This window comes from Pleurodeles waltl, chromosome 10, assembly GCF_031143425.1.
Source record: "Pleurodeles waltl isolate 20211129_DDA chromosome 10, aPleWal1.hap1.20221129, whole genome shotgun sequence".
Taxonomy (NCBI): Eukaryota; Metazoa; Chordata; class Amphibia; order Caudata; family Salamandridae; genus Pleurodeles; species Pleurodeles waltl.
The window spans coordinates 955,656,211-955,678,931 of record NC_090449.1 but is presented as its reverse complement, the minus strand read 5'-3'; the positions used below and the strand labels follow the sequence as shown (position 1 = coordinate 955,678,931).

General features: G+C 47.2%; 1 protein-coding gene across 2 annotated transcripts in view; it reads right to left on the bottom strand.

Moving 5' to 3' along the window:
* The window catches only part of MALRD1 (MAM and LDL receptor class A domain containing 1), a 2,469,603-nt gene that overhangs the window by 492,729 nt on the left and 1,954,153 nt on the right, over window positions 1-22,721 (bottom strand). For both annotated transcript variants that reach the window (XM_069211777.1, XM_069211778.1), the window contains exon 30: window positions 16,807-16,932. In XM_069211777.1, the coding sequence (XP_069067878.1) occupies window positions 16,807-16,932 (126 nt within the window). The remainder of the gene's footprint in view (window positions 1-16,806; window positions 16,933-22,721) is intronic.

Genomic DNA, 22,721 nt, shown 5'->3' with positions numbered 1-22,721 from the left:
CACAAGTGAGGTATCATTTTTATCGGGAGACGTGGGGGAACGCTGGGTGGAAGGAAATTTGTAGCTCCTCTCAGATTCCAGAACTTTCTGCCACAGAAATGTGAGGAACATGTGTTTTTTTAGCCCAATTTTGAGGTTTGCAAAGGATTCTGGGTAACAGAACCTGGTCCGAGCCCCGCAAGTCACCCCTCCTTGGATTCCCCTAGGTCTCTAGTTTTCAGAAATGCACAGGTTTGGTAGGTTTCCCTAGGTGCCGGCTGAGCTAGAGGCCAAAATCTACAGGTAGGCACTTCGCAAAAAACACCTCTGTTTTTTTCCAAAATTTAGGATGTGTCCACGTTGCGCTTTGGGGTGTTTCCTGTCGCCGGCGCTAGGCCTACCCACGCAAGTGAGGTATCATTTTTATCGGGAGACTTGGGGGAACGCTGGGCGGAAGGAAATTTGTAGCTCCTCTCAGATTCCAGAACTTTCTGCCACAGAAATGTGAGGGACATGTGTTTTTTTAGCCAAATTTTGAGGTTTGCAAAGGATTCGGGGTAACAGAACCTGGTCCGAGCCCCGCAAAACACCCCTCCTTGGATCCCCCTAGGTCTCTAGTTTTCAGAAATGCACAGGTTTGGTAGGTTTCCCTAGGTGGCGGCTGAGCTAGAGGCCAAAATCTACAGGTAGTCACTTTGCTAAAAACAGCTCTGTTTTCTGTGATATCTCCACGTTGTGTTTTGGGGCATATCCTGTCGCGGGCGCTAGGCCTACCCACACAAGTGAGGTATCATTTTTATCGGGAGACGTGGGGGAACGCTGGGTGGAAGGAAATTTGTGGCTCCTCTCAGATTCCAGAACTTTCTGCCACAGAAATGTGAGGAACATGTGTTTTTTTAGCCAAATTTTGAGGTTTGCAAAGGATTCTGGGTAACAGAACCTGGTCCGAGCCCCGCAAGTCACCCCTCCTTGGATCCCCCTAGGTCTCTAGTTTTCAGAAATGCACAGGTTTGGTAGGTTTCCCTAGGTGGCGGCTGAGCTAGAGGCCAAAATCTACAGGTAGTCACTTTGCTAAAAACAGCTCTGTTTTCTGTGGTATGTCCACGTTGTGTTTTGGGGCATATCCTGTCGCGGGCGCTAGGCCTACCCACACAAGTGAGGTATCATTTTTATCGGGAGACGTGGGGGAACGCTGGGTGGAAGGAAATTTGTGGCTCCTCTCAGATTCCAGAACTTTCTGCCACAGAAATGTGAGGAACATGTGTTTTTTTAGCCAAATTTTGAGGTTTGCAAAGGATTCTGGGTAACAGAACCTGGTCCGAGCCCTGCAAGTCACCCCTCCTTGGATCCCCCTAGGTCTCTAGTTTTCAGAAATGCACAGGTTTGGTAGGTTTCCCTAGGTGGCGGCTGAGCTAGAGGCCAAAATCTACAGGTAGTCACTTTGCTAAAAACAGCTCTGTTTTCTGTGATATGTCCACGTTGTGTTTTGGGGCATATCCTGTCGCGGGCGCTAGGCCTACCCACACAAGTGAGGTATCATTTTTATCGGGAGACGTGGGGGAACGCTGGGTGGAAGGAAATTTGTGGCTCCTCTCAGATTCCAGAACTTTCTGCCACAGAAATGTGAGGGTCATGTCTTTTTTTAGCCAAATTTTGAGGTTTGAAAAGGATTCTGGGTAACAGAACCTGGTCCGAGCCCCGCAAGTCACCCCTCCTTGGATCCCCCTAGGTCTCTAGTTTTCAGAAATGCACAGGTTTGGTAGGTTTCCCTAGGTGGCGGCTGAGCTAGAGGCCAAAATCTACAGGTAGTCACTTTGCTAAAAACAGCTCTGTTTTCTGTGATATGTCCACGTTGTGTTTTGGGGCATATCCTGTCGCGGGCGCTAGGCCTACCCACACAAGTGAGGTATCATTTTTATCGGGAGACGTGGGGGAACGCTGGGTGGAAGGAAATTTGTGGCTCCTCTCAGATTCCAGAACTTTCTGCCACAGAAATGTGAGGAACATGTGTTTTTTTAGCCAAATTTTGAGGTTTGCAAAGGATTCTGGGTAACAGAACCTGGTCCGAGCCCCGCAAGTCACCCCTCCTTGGATCCCCCTAGGTCTCTAATTTTCAGAAATGCACAGGTTTGGTAGGTTTCCCTAGGTGGCGGCTGAGCTAGAGGCCAAAATCTACAGGTAGTCACTTTGCTAAAAACAGCTCTGTTTTCTGTGATATGTCCACGTTGTGTTTTGGGGCATATCCTGTCGCGGGCGCTAGGCCTACCCACACAAGTGAGGTATCATTTTTATCGGGAGACGTGGGGGAACGCTGGGTGGAAGGAAATTTGTGGCTCCTCTCAGATTCCAGAACTTTCTGCCACAGAAATGTGAGGAACATGTGTTTTTTTAGCCAAATTTTGAGGTTTGCAAAGGATTCTGGGTAACAGAACCTGGTCCGAGCCCCGCAAGTCACCCCTCCTTGGATCCCCCTAGGTCTCTAGTTTTCAGAAAAGCACAGGTTTGGTAGGTTTCCCTAGGTGGCGGCTGAGCTAGAGGCCAAAATCTACAGGTAGTCACTTTGCTAAAAACAGCTCTGTTTTCTGTGATATGTCCACGTTGTGTTTTGGGGCATATCCTGTCGCGGGCGCTAGGCCTACCCACACAAGTGAGGTATCATTTTTATCGGGAGACGTGGGGGAACGCTGGGTGGAAGGAAATTTGTGGCTCCTCTCAGATTCCAGAACTTTCTGCCACAGAAATGTGAGGAACATGTGTTTTTTTAGCCAAATTTTGAGGTTTGCAAAGGATTCTGGGTAACAGAACCTGGTCCGAGCCCCGCAAGTCACCCCTCCATGGATCCCCCTAGGTCTCTAGTTTTCAGAAATGCACAGGTTTGGTAGGTTTCCCTAGGTGGCGGCTGAGCTAGAGGCCAAAATCTACAGGTAGTCACTTTGCTAAAAACAGCTCTGTTTTCTGTGATATGTCCACGTTGTGTTTTGGGGCATATCCTGTCGCGGGCGCTAGGCCTACCCACACAAGTGAGGTATCATTTTTATCGGGAGACGTGGGGGAACGCTAGGTGGAAGGAAATTTGTGGCTCCTCTCAGATTCCAGAACTTTCTGCCACAGAAATGTGAGGAACATGTGTTTTTTTAAACCAAATTTTGAGGTTTGCAAAGGATTCTGGGTAACCGAACCTGGTCCGAGCCACACAAGTCACCCCTCCTTGGATTCCCCTAGGTCTCTAGTTTTCATAAATGCACAGGTTTGGTAGGTTTCCCTAGGTGGCGGCTGAGCTAGAGGCCAAAATCTACAGGTAGTCACTATGCTAAAAACAGCTCTGTTTTCTGTGATGTGTCCAGGTTGTGTTTTGGGGCATATCCTGTCGCGGGCGCTAGGCCTACCCACACAAGTGAGGTATCATTTTTATCGGGAGACGTGGGGGAATGCTGGGTGGAAGGAAATTTGTCGCTCCTCTCAGATTCCAGAACTTTCTGCCACAGAAATGTGAGGAACATGTGTTTTTTTAGCCAAATTTTGAGGTTTGCAAAGGATTCTGGGTAACAGAACCTGGTCCGAGCCACACAAGTCACCCCTCCTTGGATTCCCCTAGGTCCCTAGTTTTCAGAAATGCACAGGTTTTGTAGGTTTCCCTAGGTGCCGGCTGAGCTAGAGGCCAAAATCTACAGGTAGTCACTTTGCTAAAAACAGCTCTGTTTTCTGTGATGTGTCCACGTTGTGTTTTGGGGCATATCCTGTCGCGGGCGCTAGGCCTACCCAAACAAGTGAGGTATCATTTTTATCGGGAGACTTGGGGGAACATAGAATAGCAAAACAAGTGTTATTGCCCCTTGTCTTTCTCTACATTTATTCCTTCCAAATATAGGGGTGTGTGTAAAAAAGACATCTATTTGAGAAATTCCATGTAATTCACGTGCTACTATGGTCACCCCGGAATTCAGAGATGTGCAAATAACCACTGCTCCTTGTTAGACCTGACAGCCTTAGGGTAGTCACCCCTAACTTTTTGCCTGCCTCCCTCCACTTTGTGGATACTGTTTTTGCTGGTTTTTAGACTCTGCGCACTTTACCACTGCTAACCAGTGCTAAAGTGCATAGGCTCTCTCTCTGTAAACATGGTAACTTTGGATCCTACCTGATTGAACTATTTAATCTACTTATAAGTCCCCAGTAATGTGCACTCCAGGTGCCTAGGGCCTATAGATTAAATGCTACTAGTGGACCTGCAGCACGGATTGTGCCACCCACCTAAGTAGCCCCTTTTCCTTGTCTCAGGCCTACCATTGCTAGGCCTGTGTGGGCAGTTTCACTGCCACCTCGACTTGGCATTTAAAAGTACCTGCCAAGCATAGAGCTCCCCTTTTTCTACATATAAGTCACCCTTAATGTGTGCCCTGGGTATCCCCTATAGCAGGGTGCTGTGTAGGTAAAAGGCAGGACATGTACCTGTGTAAGTATATGTCCTGGTAGTGTAAAAAACCCTCAATTCGTTTTTGCACTGCTGTGAGACCTGCTCCCTTCATAGGCTAACATTGGGGCTGCCCTCATACACTGTTGAAGTGGCAGCTGCTGATCTGAAAGGAGCAGGGAGGTCATATTTAGTATGGCCAGAATGGTAATACAAAATCCTACTGACTGGTGAAGTCGGATTTAATATTACTATTCTAGAAATGCCACTTTTAGAAAGTGAGCATTTCTTTGCACTTAAATCCTTCTGTGCCTTACAATCCACGTCTGGCTAGGTTTAGTTGACAGCTCCTTGTGCATTCACTCAGACACACCCCAAACACAGGGTACTCAGCCTCACTTGCATACATCTGCATTTTGAATGGGTCTTCCTGGGCTGGGAGGGTGGAGGGCCTACCCTCACACAAAGGACTGCCACACCCCCTACTGGGACCCTGGCAGACAGGATTGAACTGAAAGGGGACCTGGTGCACTTCTTAGCCACTCTTTGAAGTCTCCCCCACTTCAAAGTCACATTTGGGTATAAAACAGGGCCTCTGCCCTACCTCATCAGACACTTGCTGGAGAAGAAACCTGAACCAGAAACTACATCCTGCCAAGAAGAACTGCCTGGCTGCTCAAAGGACTCACCTGTCTGCTTTCTACAAAGGACTGCTGTCTTGCTGTTGCCCTGCTGCCTTGCTGAACTCTTGTCTGGCTGTGAAAGTGCTCTCCAAGGGCTTGGATAGAGCTTGCCTCCTGTTCCTTGAAGTCTCAGGACCAAAAAGACTTCTTCCTTTCACTTGGACGCTCCGTGCGCCGAAAATTTCGACGCACAGCTTGTTTCGCGGCGAGAAAAACGCCGCACCCCGACGCTGATCGACGCGACGCCCTCGGGACGATCGAGACTTCGACGCACAACCTCGCAAGGACAAAGCCGCCCGACTTTCCAGGAGAAATCGACGCGACGCCTACCGTGAGTGCGAAACTTTGACGCACGGCCTCGCAAGGACAACGCCGCCCGACTTCCAAGGAGAAATCGACGCGACGCCTGCCGTGAGACCAAACTTTCGACGCACGGCCTCGCAAGGACAACGCCGCCCGACTTCCAAGGAGAAATCGACGCGACGCCTACCGTGAGATCGAAACTTCGACGCGCAGCCCCGCAGAACGACGCGCAGCCGGAAAACAAGCAGGAGAATCCACGCACAGACCCGGGACATCTGGTAATCCCCGCGATCCACAAAAAGAGACTGTCTGCGCGCCGGAAAACGACGCCCGACTTCCCCGCGTGGAAAAGAACGACGCAAGTCTGTGTGTGCTGAGAGGAAATCGACGCACACACCCCCTTTTTCCACGCATCTCTTCACCTGTGGCCCTCTGAGGAGATTTTCCACCAGAAACAAGGTACTTTGTGCTTGAAAGACACTTTATTACATTCTAAAGACTTAAGACCCTTTATATCACTTTCCTGTGATAGTTCTACAATTTTCCATTGCATCTTTATTCTTTTTGACCTACAATTATCCTGATAAATATTATATATATTTTTCTAAACACTGTGTGGTGTATTTTTGTGGTGCTATATGGTGGTATTGTATGACTTATTGCACAAATACTTTACACATTGCCTTCTAAGTTAAGCCTGACTGCTCGTGCCAAGCTACCAGAGGGTGGGCACAGGATAATCTTGGATAGTGTGTGACTTACCCTGACTAGAGTGAGGGCTTTTGCTTGGACAGAGGGTAACCTGACTGCCAACCAAAAAACCCATTTCTAACATTGGTGATCAGCGGTGAGGATAGGACTTGTATTTGTGCAGTGACATACAGTAGCTAAGTATTTCACTACCTACCCACAGTTGAAGGTCAACTTGGTTTTTATCTCTTTTTGAAAATCCGTTTTTTTCCTGACAATTTTCAAAAACTAAATCCTCACTCAACATGTCTCTGACTGGGTCTCAGACAGGGGACTTTGACCTAGTCCAGTTGGATACATACACGGTCAAACAACTAAGAGGATTCTGCAGGGCATTAAGGGTACCCACCCAAGGGGCCTCCAGAAAGGAGGACTTTCAAGTGGCGCTGAGGGCCTGGGCAGAAGCCCATTTAGAGGATGATGAGGAAGAGGAGCCAGAAAATGGCCCCTCAGAAGGATTTTCACTATCTATGGATGGTGTTACCACTGCAATTGTGCACCCTTCCAGACCAGGGAGCAGTGTCTCCATGCAAAGCCTGACCGCAGAGGAAAGGAGAGAGGAAAGGGAGTTCCAATTGCAAATGGCAAAACTGAAAATTGAGGCACAACAGGAGGAGAGGAGGGCAGAAAGAGAAGCCAAACAAGCTGAGGCTGAAAGAGCAGCCAAACAGATTGAAGCTGAAAGAACAGCCAAACAAGCAGAAGCTGAAAGAACAGCCAAACAAGTGGAAGCTGAAAGAGCTTTGGCTGAAAAGAAACTATTGTTGGCTCATGAACTGAGTCTCAAGGAGCTGGAGATCAAGGCAAGACAGTCTGAATCCAGCAATAATGGTGGCAGCATACAGACAGGACCTGCTGGAGAAAAGAAGGTTTGTATACCCAAAAATGTGGTGCCCAGTTTTGTGGTGGGAGATGACACAGATAAATGGTTAGCTGCTTATGAAGTTGCACTAAGGGCTCATGAGGTTCCTGAAGGGCAATGGGGGGTAGCTATGTGGGGTTATGTGCCGCCATTGGGGAGGGACACACTTCTCACATTGGATCCACCAGATCAAAACACATACCCACTCCAGAAAGCCACTTTACTTGCCAAGTTTGGGCTGACCCCTGAGGGATACCGTCAGAGGTTCAGGGACAGCACCAAACAAACCACACAAACATGGGTAGATTTCTTTGATTTCTCTAGTAAGACACCGAATGGATGGGTGCGGGGCAACAAAGTAGCAGATTATAAAGGTTTATATGACTTGATCCTGAGAGAGCATATGCTTAATGTTACTTATACCGATTTGCGCCAGCACCTAGTGGATAGTAAGCTGACTGATCCCAGGAAGCTTGCTGAGGAGGCGGACCTCTGGGTTAGCACCAGAGTGTCCAAAAAGGTACCTGGGGGGGACTCCCACAAAGGTGGTCAGGGTTCCCAACAGAAGAAAGAGGGGGGAGATAAACTTACAGATAAGGAACTCTCTAAAGGCCCCCAAAAGAATTCCCAGGGAGGGGGTGGCAACCCTTCCTTTTCCAAATTTGGGAAAAAGCCAGGGACATTTGACAGGTCAGGAAAATCTAGCCCCAAATGCATGGAGTGTTACCAGTATGGTCACTATAAAGGCGATCCCCAGTGCCCCAAGAGGGCACCGTCCACTACTGGACAGGTCCCTGGGTTGACTAGTGTAGCGCTCGGGGGGGAGATGGACCCAGATAGCTGTGGGGGACAGGTAGAGATTTCCCTAGTGTCCCTGGGAGAAGGAGAAATGATGTCCAAGGTCCACATGCCTAAAAATACTTCCAAGTACCGGCAGTGGGTCCTCATTGATGGGCAGAAGGTGGAGGCTCTGCGTGACACAGGAGCCAGTATGACTACTATCAAGAGTCAGCTGGTGTCCACAGAGCAGATAATCCCTAATACATTCCACCAGGTCATAGTTGCTGACAATCGCGAGAGTCACCTACCGGTGGCTCGGGTTCCCTTTGAGTGGGGGGGGGTCTCTGGTACTCTGAAAGTAGCTGTGAGTCCTGCCATGCCTGTAGATTGTCTGTTAGGCAATGATCTAGAGCATACTGCTTGGAAAGAAGTAGAGCTCAGATCTCACCTGGAGATGTTAGGGTTACCTGAGTGGGTCTGCATGACCACCCGGTCCATGGCTGACCGAGAGGGAAGTCAAGGGCATCTGGAGCCTGGAACGATGGCCCAGAGAGCTGCCAAGAGGAGGGACGAGGGGCGCGGGAAACCGGCCCCAGAAGTTCCCACAGTGGCTGACGGGGCTCCTGAGGAGGAGACTCCCGAGCCAACTGGGGAAGACATTGCCACCCTAGGTGACTTACCTGAGCTTGCTGGCTGGCAAGTTGAGGGTGGACCCACCAGGGAGGAATTCTGCAAGGCGCAGAAAGAGTGTCCCACTCTAGAAGGGTTGAGGAAACAAGCCTTAAACCAGGCAGCAGGTGACGCCTCTGGCAATCACCACCTATATTGGGAGAATGATCTCCTCTACAGTGAGCCTAGGGTTCCGGTCTTTGGGGCAGCCCGTGTGCTGGTGGTCCCCCAATGTTACCGAGCCTTCCTCCTGGGTCTGGCTCACGACATTCCCCTGGCAGGACATTTGGGACAAGACAAGACCTTCAACAGGCTTGTCACCCACTTTCACTGGCCCAAAATGAGGACACACTCAGACAAATTCTGCAGGGCTTGTCCTACCTGCCAGGCTAGTGGTAAAGCAGGAAAGAGGGTTAAAACCCCCCTGATTCCACTTCCTGTCGTTGGCACCCCCTTTGAAAGGGTGGGCGTCGACATTGTTGGCCCCTTGGACCCCAAAACTGCCTTAGGCAACAGGTTTATCCTGGTTTTGGTGGACCATGCCACCCGGTACCCAGAGGCAATCCCTCTGAGGACCGTAACTGCATCGGTGGTAGCCAGAACCCTGATGGGGATATTTACCCGTGTGGGATTCCCCAAGGAGATAGTGTCTGACAGAGGCACTAACTTCATGTCCGCGTACATGAAGCATCTGTGGGATGCGTGTGGTGTAACCTACAAGTTCACCACACCCTATCACCCCCAGTCTAATGGGCTTGTGGAGAGATTCAACAAGACCCTGAAAGGCATGATTGGTGGCCTCCCTGAGGCCATGAGGCATAAATGGGACGTCCTCTTACCATGCCTTCTCTTTGCTTACAGAGAGGTCCCCCAGAGGGGGGTAGGGTTCAGTCCCTTTGAGCTTCTCTATGGGTACCCCGTCAGGGGACCCTTAAGCATTGTCAAGGAGGGATTGGAGAACGCTCCAAAGACACCCCCTCAGGACGTGGTCAGCTACATGTTGGCCCTCCGCAATCAGATGACCCGCTTCTGGAAAGAGGCCCAAAGTAACCTGGAGGCCAGTCAAGAGGTGATGAAACAATGGTATGACCAGAAGGCCACTCTGGTAGAGTTTCAACCTGGAGACAAAGTGTGGGTAATGGAGCCAGTAGAGCCCAGAGCTCTCCAGGACCGCTGGTCTGGCCCATTTGAAATAAAGGAGCGGAAAGGGAAGGCCACTTACCTAGTGGACCTCCAAACCCCTAGGAACCCCCTAAGGGTGCTCCACGTGAACCGACTAAAAGCTCATTTTGAGAGGTCGGAGATCAACATGCTTCTGGTCACAGATGAAGGAATGGAAGAGGAGAGTGAACCTCTCCCTGACCTCCTCTCTGCCCAAGAAGGTGATAGGTCCGTAAGCGGGGTCATTCTGTCTGACTCCCTGACTCTAAACCAGAAAGGAGACTGCTATGAGCTGTTGGAGCAGTTCTCCCCCCTCTTCTCCCTTACTCCTGGACTGACCCACCTCTGTGTTCATGATATTGACACCGGTGACAGTCTCCCTGTGAAGAACAAAATTTACAGGTTGTCAGATAAGGTGAAGGCCAGCATCAAGGAGGAGGTCTCCAAGATGTTGACGCTAGGGGTTATTGAGAAGTCCAGTAGTCCCTGGGCCAGCCCAGTGGTGTTGGTCCCTAAGGCTACTGCCCCAGGCGCAAAGCCAGAACTCCGGTTCTGCGTGGACTACCGGGGTCTCAACTCAGTCACACGGACTGATGCTCACCCCATCCCCCGAGCTGATGAGCTCGTGGACAGGCTAGGCGCTGCCAAGTTCCTGAGTACGTTTGATCTTACTTCAGGGTACTGGCAGATCGCCCTGACTGAGGGGGCTAAGGAAAGGTCCGCCTTTTCCACCCCTGACGGCCATTACCAGTTCCGGGTGATGCCGTTTGGATTGAAAAATGCCCCCGCAACCTTCCAACGGTTGGTTAACGGGGTCCTGGCTGGCAAGGATGCCTTCTGTGCAGCCTACCTGGATGACATAGCTGTCTACAGTTCCAGCTGGGAGGAACACCTGCTCCACCTCAAGGAGGTGCTTCAGGCCCTGCAACAGGCAGGCCTGACCATCAAGGCTAGTAAGTGCCAGATTGGGCAGGGTTCCGTGGTGTACTTGGGACACCTAGTAGGTGGTGGCAAGGTGCAGCCACTCCAGGCCAAGATCGAAACTATCATGGCCTGGCAACCACCTCGAACCCAGACCGAGGTGAGAGCCTTTTTAGGCCTCACCGGATACTACCGCAGGTTTGTCAAGGGCTATGGTACCATTGTGTCCCCCTTGACAGAACTCACGTCCAAGAAGCAACCTAGGTTGGTGAATTGGACAGAGGCTTGTCAGAAAGCCTTTGACGCCCTGAAGGAAGCCATGTGCACGGCCCCCGTGCTCAAGGCCCCTGACTACTCCCAGGAATTTATCGTGCAGACAGACGCTTCAGAGCATGGCATAGGGGCAGTTCTAGCACAGCTAAATGAGGAGGGCAGAGATCAACCGGTAGTCTTTATTAGCAGAAGACTATTACCACGGGAACAGAGGTGGAGTGCTATTGAAAGAGAAGCTTTTGCTGTGGTCTGGGCACTGAAGAAGCTGAGACCCTACCTGTTTGGGACTCACTTCCTAGTTCAGACAGACCACAGGCCCCTCAGATGGCTCATGCAGATGAGGGGTGAGAATCCAAAACTCTTGAGGTGGTCCATTTCCCTACAGGGGATGGACTTTACGGTGGAACATCGCCCAGGGGTTGACCACGCCAATGCTGATGGTCTCTCCAGGTACTTCCGCCTTAGCGATGAGAGCTCCCAAGAGGTCGGGTAGCTCTCCCCACTTTCAGCTGGGGGGGACACATGTTAGACCTGACAGCCTTAGGGTAGTCACCCCTAACTTTTTGCCTGCCTCCCTCCACTTTGTGGATACTGTTTTTGCTGGTTTTTAGACTCTGCGCACTTTACCACTGCTAACCAGTGCTAAAGTGCATAGGCTCTCTCTCTGTAAACATGGTAACTTTGGATCCTACCTGATTGAACTATTTAATCTACTTATAAGTCCCCAGTAATGTGCACTCCAGGTGCCTAGGGCCTATAGATTAAATGCTACTAGTGGACCTGCAGCACGGATTGTGCCACCCACTTAAGTAGCCCCTTTTCCTTGTCTCAGGCCTACCATTGCTAGGCCTGTGTGGGCAGTTTCACTGCCACCTCGACTTGGCATTTAAAAGTACCTGCCAAGCATAGAGCTCCCCTTTTTCTACATATAAGTCACCCTTAATGTGTGCCCTGGGTATCCCCTAGAGCAGGGTGCTGTGTAGGTAAAAGGCAGGACATGTACCTGTGTAAGTATATGTCCTGGTAGTGTAAAAAACCCTCAATTCGTTTTTGCACTGCTGTGAGACCTGCTCCCTTCATAGGCTAACATTGGGGCTGCCCTCATACACTGTTGAAGTGGCAGCTGCTGATCTGAAAGGAGCAGGGAGGTCATATTTAGTATGGCCAGAATGGTAATACAAAATCCTACTGACTGGTGAAGTCGGATTTAATATTACTATTCTAGAAATGCCACTTTTAGAAAGTGAGCATTTCTTTGCACTTAAATCCTTCTGTGCCTTACAATCCACGTCTGGCTAGGTTTAGTTGACAGCTCCTTGTGCATTCACTCAGACACACCCCAAACACAGGGTACTCAGCCTCACTTGCATACATCTGCATTTTGAATGGGTCTTCCTGGGCTGGGAGGGTGGAGGGCCTACCCTCACACAAAGGACTGCCACACCCCCTACTGGGACCCTGGCAGACAGGATTGAACTGAAAGGGGACCTGGTGCACTTCTTAGCCACTCTTTGAAGTCTCCCCCACTTCAAAGGCACATTTGGGTATAAAACAGGGCCTCTGCCCTACCTCATCAGACACTTGCTGGAGAAGAAACCTGAACCAGAAACTACATCCTGCCAAGAAGAACTGCCTGGCTGCTCAAAGGACTCACCTGTCTGCTTTCTACAAAGGACTGCTGTCTTGCTGTTGCCCTGCTGCCTTGCTGAACTCTTGTCTGGCTGTGAAAGTGCTCTCCAAGGGCTTGGATAGAGCTTGCCTCCTGTTCCTTGAAGTCTCAGGACCAAAAAGACTTCTTCCTTTCACTTGGACGCTCCGTGCGGCGAAAATTTCGACGCACAGCTTGTTTCGCGGCGAGAAAAACGCCGCACCCCGACGCTGATCGACGCGACGCCCTCGGGACGATCGAGACTTCGACGCACAACCTCGCAAGGACAAAGCCGCCCGACTTTCCAGGAGAAATCGACGCGACGCCTACCGTGAGTGCGAAACTTTGACGCACGGCCTCGCAAGGACAACGCCGCCCGACTTCCAAGGAGAAATCGACGCGACGCCTGCCGTGAGACCAAACTTTCGACGCACGGCCTCGCAAGGACAACGCCGCCCGACTTCCAAGGAGAAATCGACGCGACGCCTACCGTGAGATCGAAACTTCGACGCGCAGCCCCGCAGAACGACGCGCAGCCGGAAAACAAGCAGGAGAATCCACGCACAGACCCGGGACATCTGGTAATCCCCGCGATCCACAAAAAGAGACTGTCTGCGCGCCGGAAAACGACGCCCGACTTCCCCGCGTGGAAAAGAACGACGCAAGTCTGTGTGTGCTGAGAGGAAATCGACGCACACACCCCCTTTTTCCACGCGTCTCTTCACCTGTGGCCCTCTGAGGAGATTTTCCACCAGAAACAAGGTACTTTGTGCTTGAAAGACACTTTATTACATTCTAAAGACTTAAGACCCTTTATATCACTTTCCTGTGATAGTTCTACAATTTTCCATTGCATCTTTATTCTTTTTGACCTACAATTATCCTGATAAATATTATATATATTTTTCTAAACACTGTGTGGTGTATTTTTGTGGTGCTATATGGTGGTATTGTATGACTTATTGCACAAATACTTTACAGATTGCCTTCTAAGTTAAGCCTGACTGCTCGTGCCAAGCTACCAGAGGGTGGGCACAGGATAATCTTGGATAGTGTGTGACTTACCCTGACTAGAGTGAGGGCTTTTGCTTGGACAGAGGGTAACCTGACTGCCAACCAAAAACCCCATTTCTAACACTCCTCAACACCTTATCTTGTGCCCTTTTTGGAAATGCAAAGGTTTTCTTGATAGCTATTTTTAACTCCTTATATTTCAGCAAATGAATTACTGTATACCCGGTATAGAATGAAAACGCACTGCAGGGTGCAGCTCATTTATTGGCTCTGGGTTCCTCGGGTTCTTGATGAACCTACAAACCCTATATATCCCCGCAACCAGAGGAGTCCAGCAGACGTAACGGTATATTGCTTTCGATAATCTGACATTGCAGGGAAAAGTTACAGAGTAAAAAGTAGAGAAAAATTGATGTTTTTTTCACCTCAATTTCAATATTTTTCTTTTTCAGCTGTTATTTTCTGTAGGAAACCCTTGTAGGATCTACACAAATGACCCCTTGCTGAATTCAGAATTTTGTCTACTTTTCAGAAATGTTTAGGTTTCTGGGATCCAGCATTGGTTTCATGACCATTCCGGTCACTGACTGGAAGGAGGCTGAAAGCACAAAAAATTGCACAAATGGGGTATGCCCCAGTAAAATGCCAAAATTGTGTTGAAAAATTGGGTTTTCGGATTCAAGTCTGCCTGTTCCTGAAAGCTGGGAAGCTGCTGAGTTTAGCATCGCAAACCCTTTGTTGATGCCATTTTCAGGGGAAAAACCACAAGCCTTCTTCTGCAGCCCCTTTTTCCAATTTTTTTGAAAAAAACGAAATTTTCACTGTATTTTGGCCAATTTCTTGGCCTCCTTCAGGGGAACCCACAAAGTCTGGGTACCTTTAGAATCGCTAGGATGTTGGAAAAAAAGGACGCAAATTTGGCTTGGTTAGCTTATGTGGACAAAAAGTTATGAGGGCCTAAGCGCGAACTGCCCCAAATAGGCAAAAAAAGGCCTGGCACAGGAGGGGGAAAAGGCCTGGCAGCGAAGTGGTTAATATGACTAATGACAATAGTTATGGCATCCTGGTAAAAACAAGTTTGATAACAGTATTTGTCAGAGAAGCGCTTTGTAAATACAGACTACATAGACAACGTTTTCTTGCTAACTATACTTCCAGCAATACGAAAGGCTCCATAACAATGCCTTATGTAACTGTACAGATCACCCTTGTTAGAAATGGGGTCTTTGGTTGGCAGTCAGGTTACGCCCCTGTCCAAGAAAGGGTCCTCACTCTAGTCTGGGTAAGTCACACACAATCCAAATTATACTGTTCCCACTCTCTGGTAGCTTGGCACTGAGCAGTCAGGCTTAACTTAGAAGGCAATGTGTAAAGTAGTTGTGCAATAAATCATGCAATAACACAGTATAAAACCACTAAAATACACCACACAGGTTTAAAAAAATATTGAATATTTATCTGAGCAAATTAAGGTCAAAATGATCAAAAATTGATAAATACAAGTTGAAATATCACTTTTGTAATGATAAATAGAGTCTTATAGTTCTTAAAAACAACAATGGTCTCTTGTGAGTGCAGAGTACGTGGTTTGTGTCTAAATTATCCGCATGGGACTGCAGAGGAGGAGATGCGTGGAAAACGGGGAGGTGTGCTTCAGTTTCTCCGGTTGCACACAGACGATGTGTCAATGCTTTTCAACACAGCAAGGGCTTTACATCGATTCCAAGCACGAAGACTTGAATCCTCTGAGGGTTGTGGGGTATTTGGACGTCCCGGGGATGATGCACAGAAATCCTGGGCGTGCAGAACGTCAAGAAGTGTCTGGGTTGGTAAGGTCAGGGACCCAGTTTATGTACACAAATGTGCCTTTGAAGTGGGGGAGACTTCATAGAGTGGCTTAGAAGTGCACAAGGTACCCTTGCAGTACAATTCTGCCTGCCAGGTTCCCAGTAGGGGGTTTGGCAGTCCATTGTGTGAGGGCAGGCCACTGTCTTTTGAAATGTAAGTGTCAGGCCCTCCACCCTTCCAGCCCAGGAAGACCCATTCAGTATGCAGAAGTGTGCGGGTGTGACTGAGCATCCTGTGTTTGGGGTTGTCTGGGTGAAATGCACAATGGAGCTGTCAACTAACCCAGCCAGATGTGGATTGTAAGGCACAGAAGGATTTAAGTGCAGAGAAATGGCATTTCTAAAATAGTAATATTAAATCCAACCTCACCAATAGGCAGGATTTTGTATTACCATTCTGGCCATACTAAATATGACCATGTTACTCCTTTTGGATCAGAATCTACCACTCAAACAGTAAATGAGGGTAGCCCTAATGTTAGCCTATGAAAGGAGCATGCCTCACAGCAGTGAAAAACGAATTTAGGAGTTTTACACCACCAGGACACATAGACTACACAGGTATATGTTCTGCCTTTTATCTACAAAGCACCCTGCCCTATGGGTTACCTAGGGCCTACCTTAGGGGTGACTTATATGTAGAAAAAGGGGAGTTTAAGGCTTGGCAAGTACCTTTCAAGGCCAAGTCGAATTGGTAGTAAAACTGCACACACAGGCCTTGCAATGGCAGGCCTGAGACATGGTTAGGGGGCTACTTATGTGGGTGGCACAATCAGTGCTGCAGGCCCACTAGTAGCGTTTAATGTACAGGCCCTGGGCACATGTAGTGCACTTTACCAGGGACTTATAAGTAAATTAAATAAGCCAATTGGGTATGAGCCAATGTCACCATATTTTGAGGGAGAGAGCATATGCACTTTAGCACTGGTTAGCAGTGGTAAAGTGCGCAGAGTCCTAAAACCAGCAAAAACAGTGTCAAAAAAGTGGAGGGAGGCAGGCAAAAAGTTGAGGGTGACCACCCTAAGACTGTCTGGTCTAACAAGCCTCAAAGAAGGTTCAGCCTCCATGTGCAAGTTGGCTTGAAGGCATTTTCCTACTGTGCATGAAGGTCAAACCCAAGCTTGAATCGGTCTTTCTTTTTTCAATATCTGCATGCCTCTAAAACCCACCTCTTAACTCAGTCATCCAAATGCTGAGCTTTGTTTAATTTTTTTGTTCTTTTATGTGCGTTTGATACGTCATTTTCACGAAAACATACAGAAAGGCAGTTTTCTCACATTTTCTCACATTATAAAACTGATGGGATTTAGAAATACGCCAGAAAATGAATTGTACAAGCATAACATATAATTAAAACGCTCTAAAAAGGGCCGTTTTATCACTGTCACACACAAACAGACATTGATGTGAAAACTGCCACTTGAGGGATTGTTTACTGTTTGTGGTTTGAATGAAAGAACGATATATTTTGACTGCAAATGTTATTTTAATGCGAAATAGACTACCTGAACAGCTGGATTCGTCAAGGCTGAAATCAATGCAGTCTCTGATACCATCACAGCGCTGGGAGACTGGCATGCATACATTAGTAGATTCACAAAATAGGGAACCATTGAAGCAATCTCTGTAGGCTGAAAAGGCAAGAGGAGAATGTTGGTTTTCAAATAGCATCTTATTTTGCAGCAGTGTAAAAGCCAAAACTTGCCTAAAAACTAAACGTGGCATCCTATGATATAAATAAGTGTTAGCACCTTTGAAAGAAACATCAATATGTATTTAAAAGAACATAATTGATATTTTAAATGTGTGGAAATTAAAACAAACAGCTGATTTAACAATTCTTAATATTGCCGCTGCTTTTTATCCAAAAGTTTAATGTGCCCTCAAATATACAATTCGAGTGAAGCTCAAGTTGTCTGTAATGTCTCTTGAATCCCTTGATTGAAAACTCCCTGTTATTGACAGCCACTCTGTCTTGAATAACATGTTGTGGATGGCCATCGCAGGTGTCCTATACCTAATCCAATGACTCACCGGTGTAGAGATAGAAGGGTCATGGGGGATCCAGTCACATTCTTATGTCCCCGATACTTCCAAATATGAATCTGGTGCCCTGTTTTGCTCTCTCACCCCCCACACCAACCCCACTCGTATGCCTGCTCTCATCGCTTTGAAATGTATATAAAAATTCCTGCCACTCTGAACCCCCTCAGGTCCATTCCTCCTGGTGATACACAGAAAGCAGTTTTGCTTCTTCTGATTGAGGGCATAGGGACCAGTGGCTTGCTTGCAGTTTCTCTGAGAATACCACTTCCAGCAGTGCGAGAGCTGCGCTTATATGGACCCGGAAATGCTGCCACCTAAAAGAGAAACTTCCCCGCTGGTGCACTGCACCACAGTGCCATAGCAGGCGGAGGGGGTGGCCGTGCAGAGCTAATGCGTCTCCTGTGAGACTCCTTCAGAGGTGCCGGACACCTGGGAAAGAATGCCAACAGGACTTCAGGACATGATTTTACACTGCTCTGATACGAGAAAGCCTAAAAAAGTTTTTTACTGTTTTAAATTAGAGCAGTGAATAACTGGATTTTGAAACAGGTCTCATTGGTAATGGATTTTATTGACAGCCGTATATAAAAGTATTGTTTTATATTAATTGCTTAAGTATCTACTGTTGCCAGAATGTATTACAGAAATGAGCACCTTTAAAACTGCAGTCTAGGATATTGAAATTAATATAGATTTCCTCTTGTAAACAACATTTATGACTCTATTATGAGTACTCCAGGGGGTATTTTGACATTTATTGCCGTCGGTAAAATCAATTAAAAAGCCACGCTTTGCATTAAAAATGGACTGTAATACTTAATATTTGGCACATCCTACACTAAAATCTGCATGTCCCAGTATTTACCAGGGCCTTTATTTCTCAATTACAGTTCAGCTGGTTTAACCCACTGAAATGTATCTTTTATGGACTATGCATGTGGACTGTATCGCACATATTAATCACTCGGAGCAGGTAACTTCACGCAGGTGCAGTAAGGACCACACATCTTGTAACTGGGATACAGGGAATATTAAGAAAAACATGCACACACAATGCTTTCCAAAACCTGTATCTTGTCTGCCACAAGGAAAAACTGAGTCCCGGGTTACTTTCCAGATTGCAAAAATAGTGTTATGTTCTCAGCGATCACTGAACATCTACTAGTGACATCTTAGGCATTCTGCGTGGAGTCAATGTATTTTATTAAATGAGGCATGTGTATTTAAAGCAGTTTGATTTTCTTCTACCACAGACTGCAAACGTCCTTGGTCTAGCGAAATACTTATGTCTGGGTTATGATATGAACAATATTTACTAAAAAAGATTGCATGATAACAAATGAACAGTTCCTGAAATCGTGAGTATTTCCATATACGTCTGAAAACAAATCTGTTTTGTCCCAGCAACTGAACACCCAATGTAACCTTTGAGTCATGGGTTAATATGCTGCACAGGGTGACTCATTCACTCAATCTTCTGAGATTACTCTACCTGGTATTACAGCACTGGAGATGCAAATTCAACATTAAACAACTTATCTATTTAAAATGAAAACACCAACGTTTTCTGTGGTCTTTAGTTATTTTATATAGTTCTATCATATGTAGTGCCAACATAAAATGTACACAGTAAACAGGCTTTTAGTCACCTGTGCACTCCGTGCAAATTGACCTTTTCTTTTCTGTATCTATGCTGGCGCGATACATCAGTCCCTCATTTTATCTACAGATGGAACTGGAGAAGCTTCAGCATTTGAAAACTGTTCACCACTGTTATATTTAGAGAAGTATGTTTCCTTTAAGGAACCTTGGGGGGACTGGAATGGAATGTGTATGGGGCAAAAGAATGTAGAAGGGAGGCATTCTGGGAACGGTTGAGTTGAAATGCGGACGCGAAGCTGGGTGTCAGACGGAGAGGAATAAACATTTTATGAAATCCACTTTGTCTCTTAACTGGATTTTACAACAAAATTGGCGACGAGGATCGTACAAACTCCACGCGTGTTTGGAAGACACGTCGTGGGTTTCCTCAACTGTCTGGTGTTGAATGCAGTAAAAAATGCTGTTGCCTTCCCAGCAGATTCCAGTAGGAGGGTGGATGTCTGGAAGCGAAATTCACTAATTTGAGCATCTTCGAATTGAGCACCTTCGAGCAAATATTTTTTTTCTTTCTTTCTTCACTTTACACCCTGACACTTTGGTGGTCATTCCGATCTAGGCGGGCGGCGGTTGCCGCCCGACCGTCGGAAGCCGCCTGAATACCGCCCCGCGGTCAATAGACCGCGAGGGGTATTCTGACTTTCCCGCTGGGCCGGCGGGCGATCTGATTCAGATCGCCCGCCGGCCCAGCGGGAAAGCGCCTTCCACAAGGAAGCCAGCTCGGAATCGAGCCGGCGGAGTGGAAGGCGTGCGACGGGTGCAGCAGCACCCGTCGCGCTTTTCAGTGTCTGCATCGCAGACACTGAAAAGCCTAGTTGGGCCCTGTTAGGGGGCCCCTGCAGTGCCCATGCCATGGGCATGGGCACTGCAGGGGCCCCCAGGGGCCCCAAGACGCCCGTTCCCGCCGGCCAGGTTCTGGCGGTAAGAACCGCCAGAGCCAGGCCGGCGGGAAGGGGGTCGGAATCCCCATGGCGGCGCAGCATGCTGCGCCGCCATGGAGGATTCCCCAGGGCAGCGGGAAACTGGCGGGAGACCGCCAGTTTTCCCTGTCTGACCGCGGCGTTAGCGCCGCGGTCAGAATGCCCTTAGGGGCACCGCCGGCCTGTCGGCGGTGCTCCCACGCCCCTTGGCCCTGGCGGATTGTATCCGCCAGGGTCAGAATGAGGGCCTTTGTTTGTTGCGTAGCAACGATTGCCGCACAGCTGCAACAGCTCTCAGCTGTTGTTCACGAGCGTGATTTAAAACACGCTCACCTCATCCTCGCGCTTAGGATTGCTGTTCACAAGTGTATATTGAAAGACGCTCGTTCTCTCACGCTTAGGATTAAACAAGCGCATTTCCTACTGTTCGTGAGCGGGTATTTGAAAGACGCTCATTCTTGCATCGTGCTCCACTTTATTGTACAATCAAACAAAGTACACTTGTACACGTAAAATACAACATTTTATTGTACGATCAGACAAAGTACACTTTACCGATATTTACCAATGTTGTATAACTATATTGGTTGAACTTACCGGACTTGGCTCTTCGTATTACTCGTTTCCGTGGTGCTATTTCATTTCCTGTTTTTTAAGTACCTTGCACCAATTCAAATCTTATGTGGAACATTACAATAATTTGTTTTTTCTCTGCTACTTCCTTTACTTCTTCCTAAGTGACTAACTTAAGAGGAAGGTGTTAAAGGGAGGAAAAGAAGAACAAGGACTAAGCGGGATGCAGTTTGAGCCACCAACAACATTTCTGCAAGTAAAAGGGGACCCACCCATACTGTGGTCCAGATGGAAAGAGGAATTTTTGACTTATTTGAAAGCCATTGAGGAAGATGGCATGTCTCAGGAAAGAAAGAAAAATATTTTATTACACTGTTTGGGCTCTGAAGGGAAACTCATTTATAGGACCCTCCCGCAAGGAGTTCTTCAGGATGATGAAATTGATCTATTTCAGGACGCCTTTAATGAACAGGTTCAAACCGACTACAAGCATAGCTTTAAACAGGTTCAAGTTTTATACTAGAAGCCTACAAATGGATGAGACATTTGATGAATTTTTGACAGCATTACGTGGTTTATCCATGCACTGTAACTTTGGGCCTATTACAGATGAAATGATTAGAGATCAGATTATTGTTCATGTTAAGAGCAGAAGAATCCAAGAACAATTGTGGGTCATGGGTGTTCCGAAGTTACAGGATGTGATCAATACCGCTAAGGCGTTGGAACAATCGGAAAAATGGATGAAGTCAGTGCAAGAGACTGAGAAGAATAAGTTGATGGACATGGAAGTAGTTGGAGCTATTGGTAGTGGGGGATTTAGCAGTGATACTGCTACTAGAAAGAGTGCATGGAACAAAAAAATGACAAAAATGTGAAAAGTAATAGGCTGTTATGTTATCGTTGTGGCAGCTCTACTCATCTGGCCAATTTTCCACAGTGCCCAGCAATTGGGAAAGAATGTAAAAAATGTAGAAAAGTGGGGCACTTTGCGCGAGTGTGTAAAGAAGTTAGGAAGGCTGATAGTGACTGTAAAAACAAAGTGGCGTGTGTCTGCAAGGAAAGAGAAAGAGGTGTTGTATTGTCTGTCAAGAATGACTTTGTGAACAAAGAAGGGAATGTGGTAAAACAACCAAAATGCATAGTTTTTATTGAGGGTCAAGGGCTGGAGCTTATGGCAGATTCTGGATCCCCTTGGACTATCATCACATGGGATTATTTTGCTCAGAAATTTAGTAATGTGTGGGGTGTGTCCAATTTAGCGTGTTCGGATATTGTGGCGGAAGGATTCGAGGGTACTGCTATTAACATCATTGGGTGTGTTAAAACTAGAATTTGTTTTAAGGATCGTTCTGCACAGATTAAATTGTATGGGGCTGAGAGAGGGGTTAATGTGTTGGGGTGGAGAGACCAGGCTCAACTGCTGAAATGCAGACGCGAAGCTGGGTGTCAGACGGAGAGGAACAAACCTTTTATGAAATCCACTTTTGCCTCTTAACTGGATTTTGCAACAACCACATTACAAAAAAATATAGGGTGGAGAAAAAGAAGTCAAAGCTTGGAAAAGCCGGTCAAGATGATTTAAATTAAATAGAAAACATTATTATTATTTTTTTTTATTTTTTTTTTAGAAAAACAGTGCAACAGCTATTTTTTGACAAGTATTTTTTTCTTAAGTGATCAAATAGCATGCGTTTTTATTGCGCCAAATGATGTACATATTAAAATGTAGCTTTGTTGAAGAGTACAATGAAATTGAAAGTTGTGTTATTATGGCTTTAGCTCTTTTGGTGCCCGGGATAATCTTTTTTGACACCATCATGACCTCCTTCTCCACAGATTGTCTTCACTACCTCCAACCGTGCTCTTCATCTCTCCATAGCCCTCCTCTCACATACATGTAATTTGTTGTATAGCCCTACTCATACAAGTGGTGAGTGTCAGAGCACTTTACATCACACACATTATATATACAGACAATGAAACATACGTGTGTAAATCAGATGATAGAAACTGTTAAATAAAACAAAGAAAATTACAAGGTGTATTAATCACGTCATTCACACCATCAGGCAGTATATCTTAAATATTTGGCCTGGAAAACGAAAAACTAAGAATTTACACCATGCCACAGTGGTTGGGATTGATTTTTCTAATAATAATTGTTGGAAATGGCATCTTTGCAGGGTCACCCCAAACATTTTGCCTTCGTCCTCTACTTT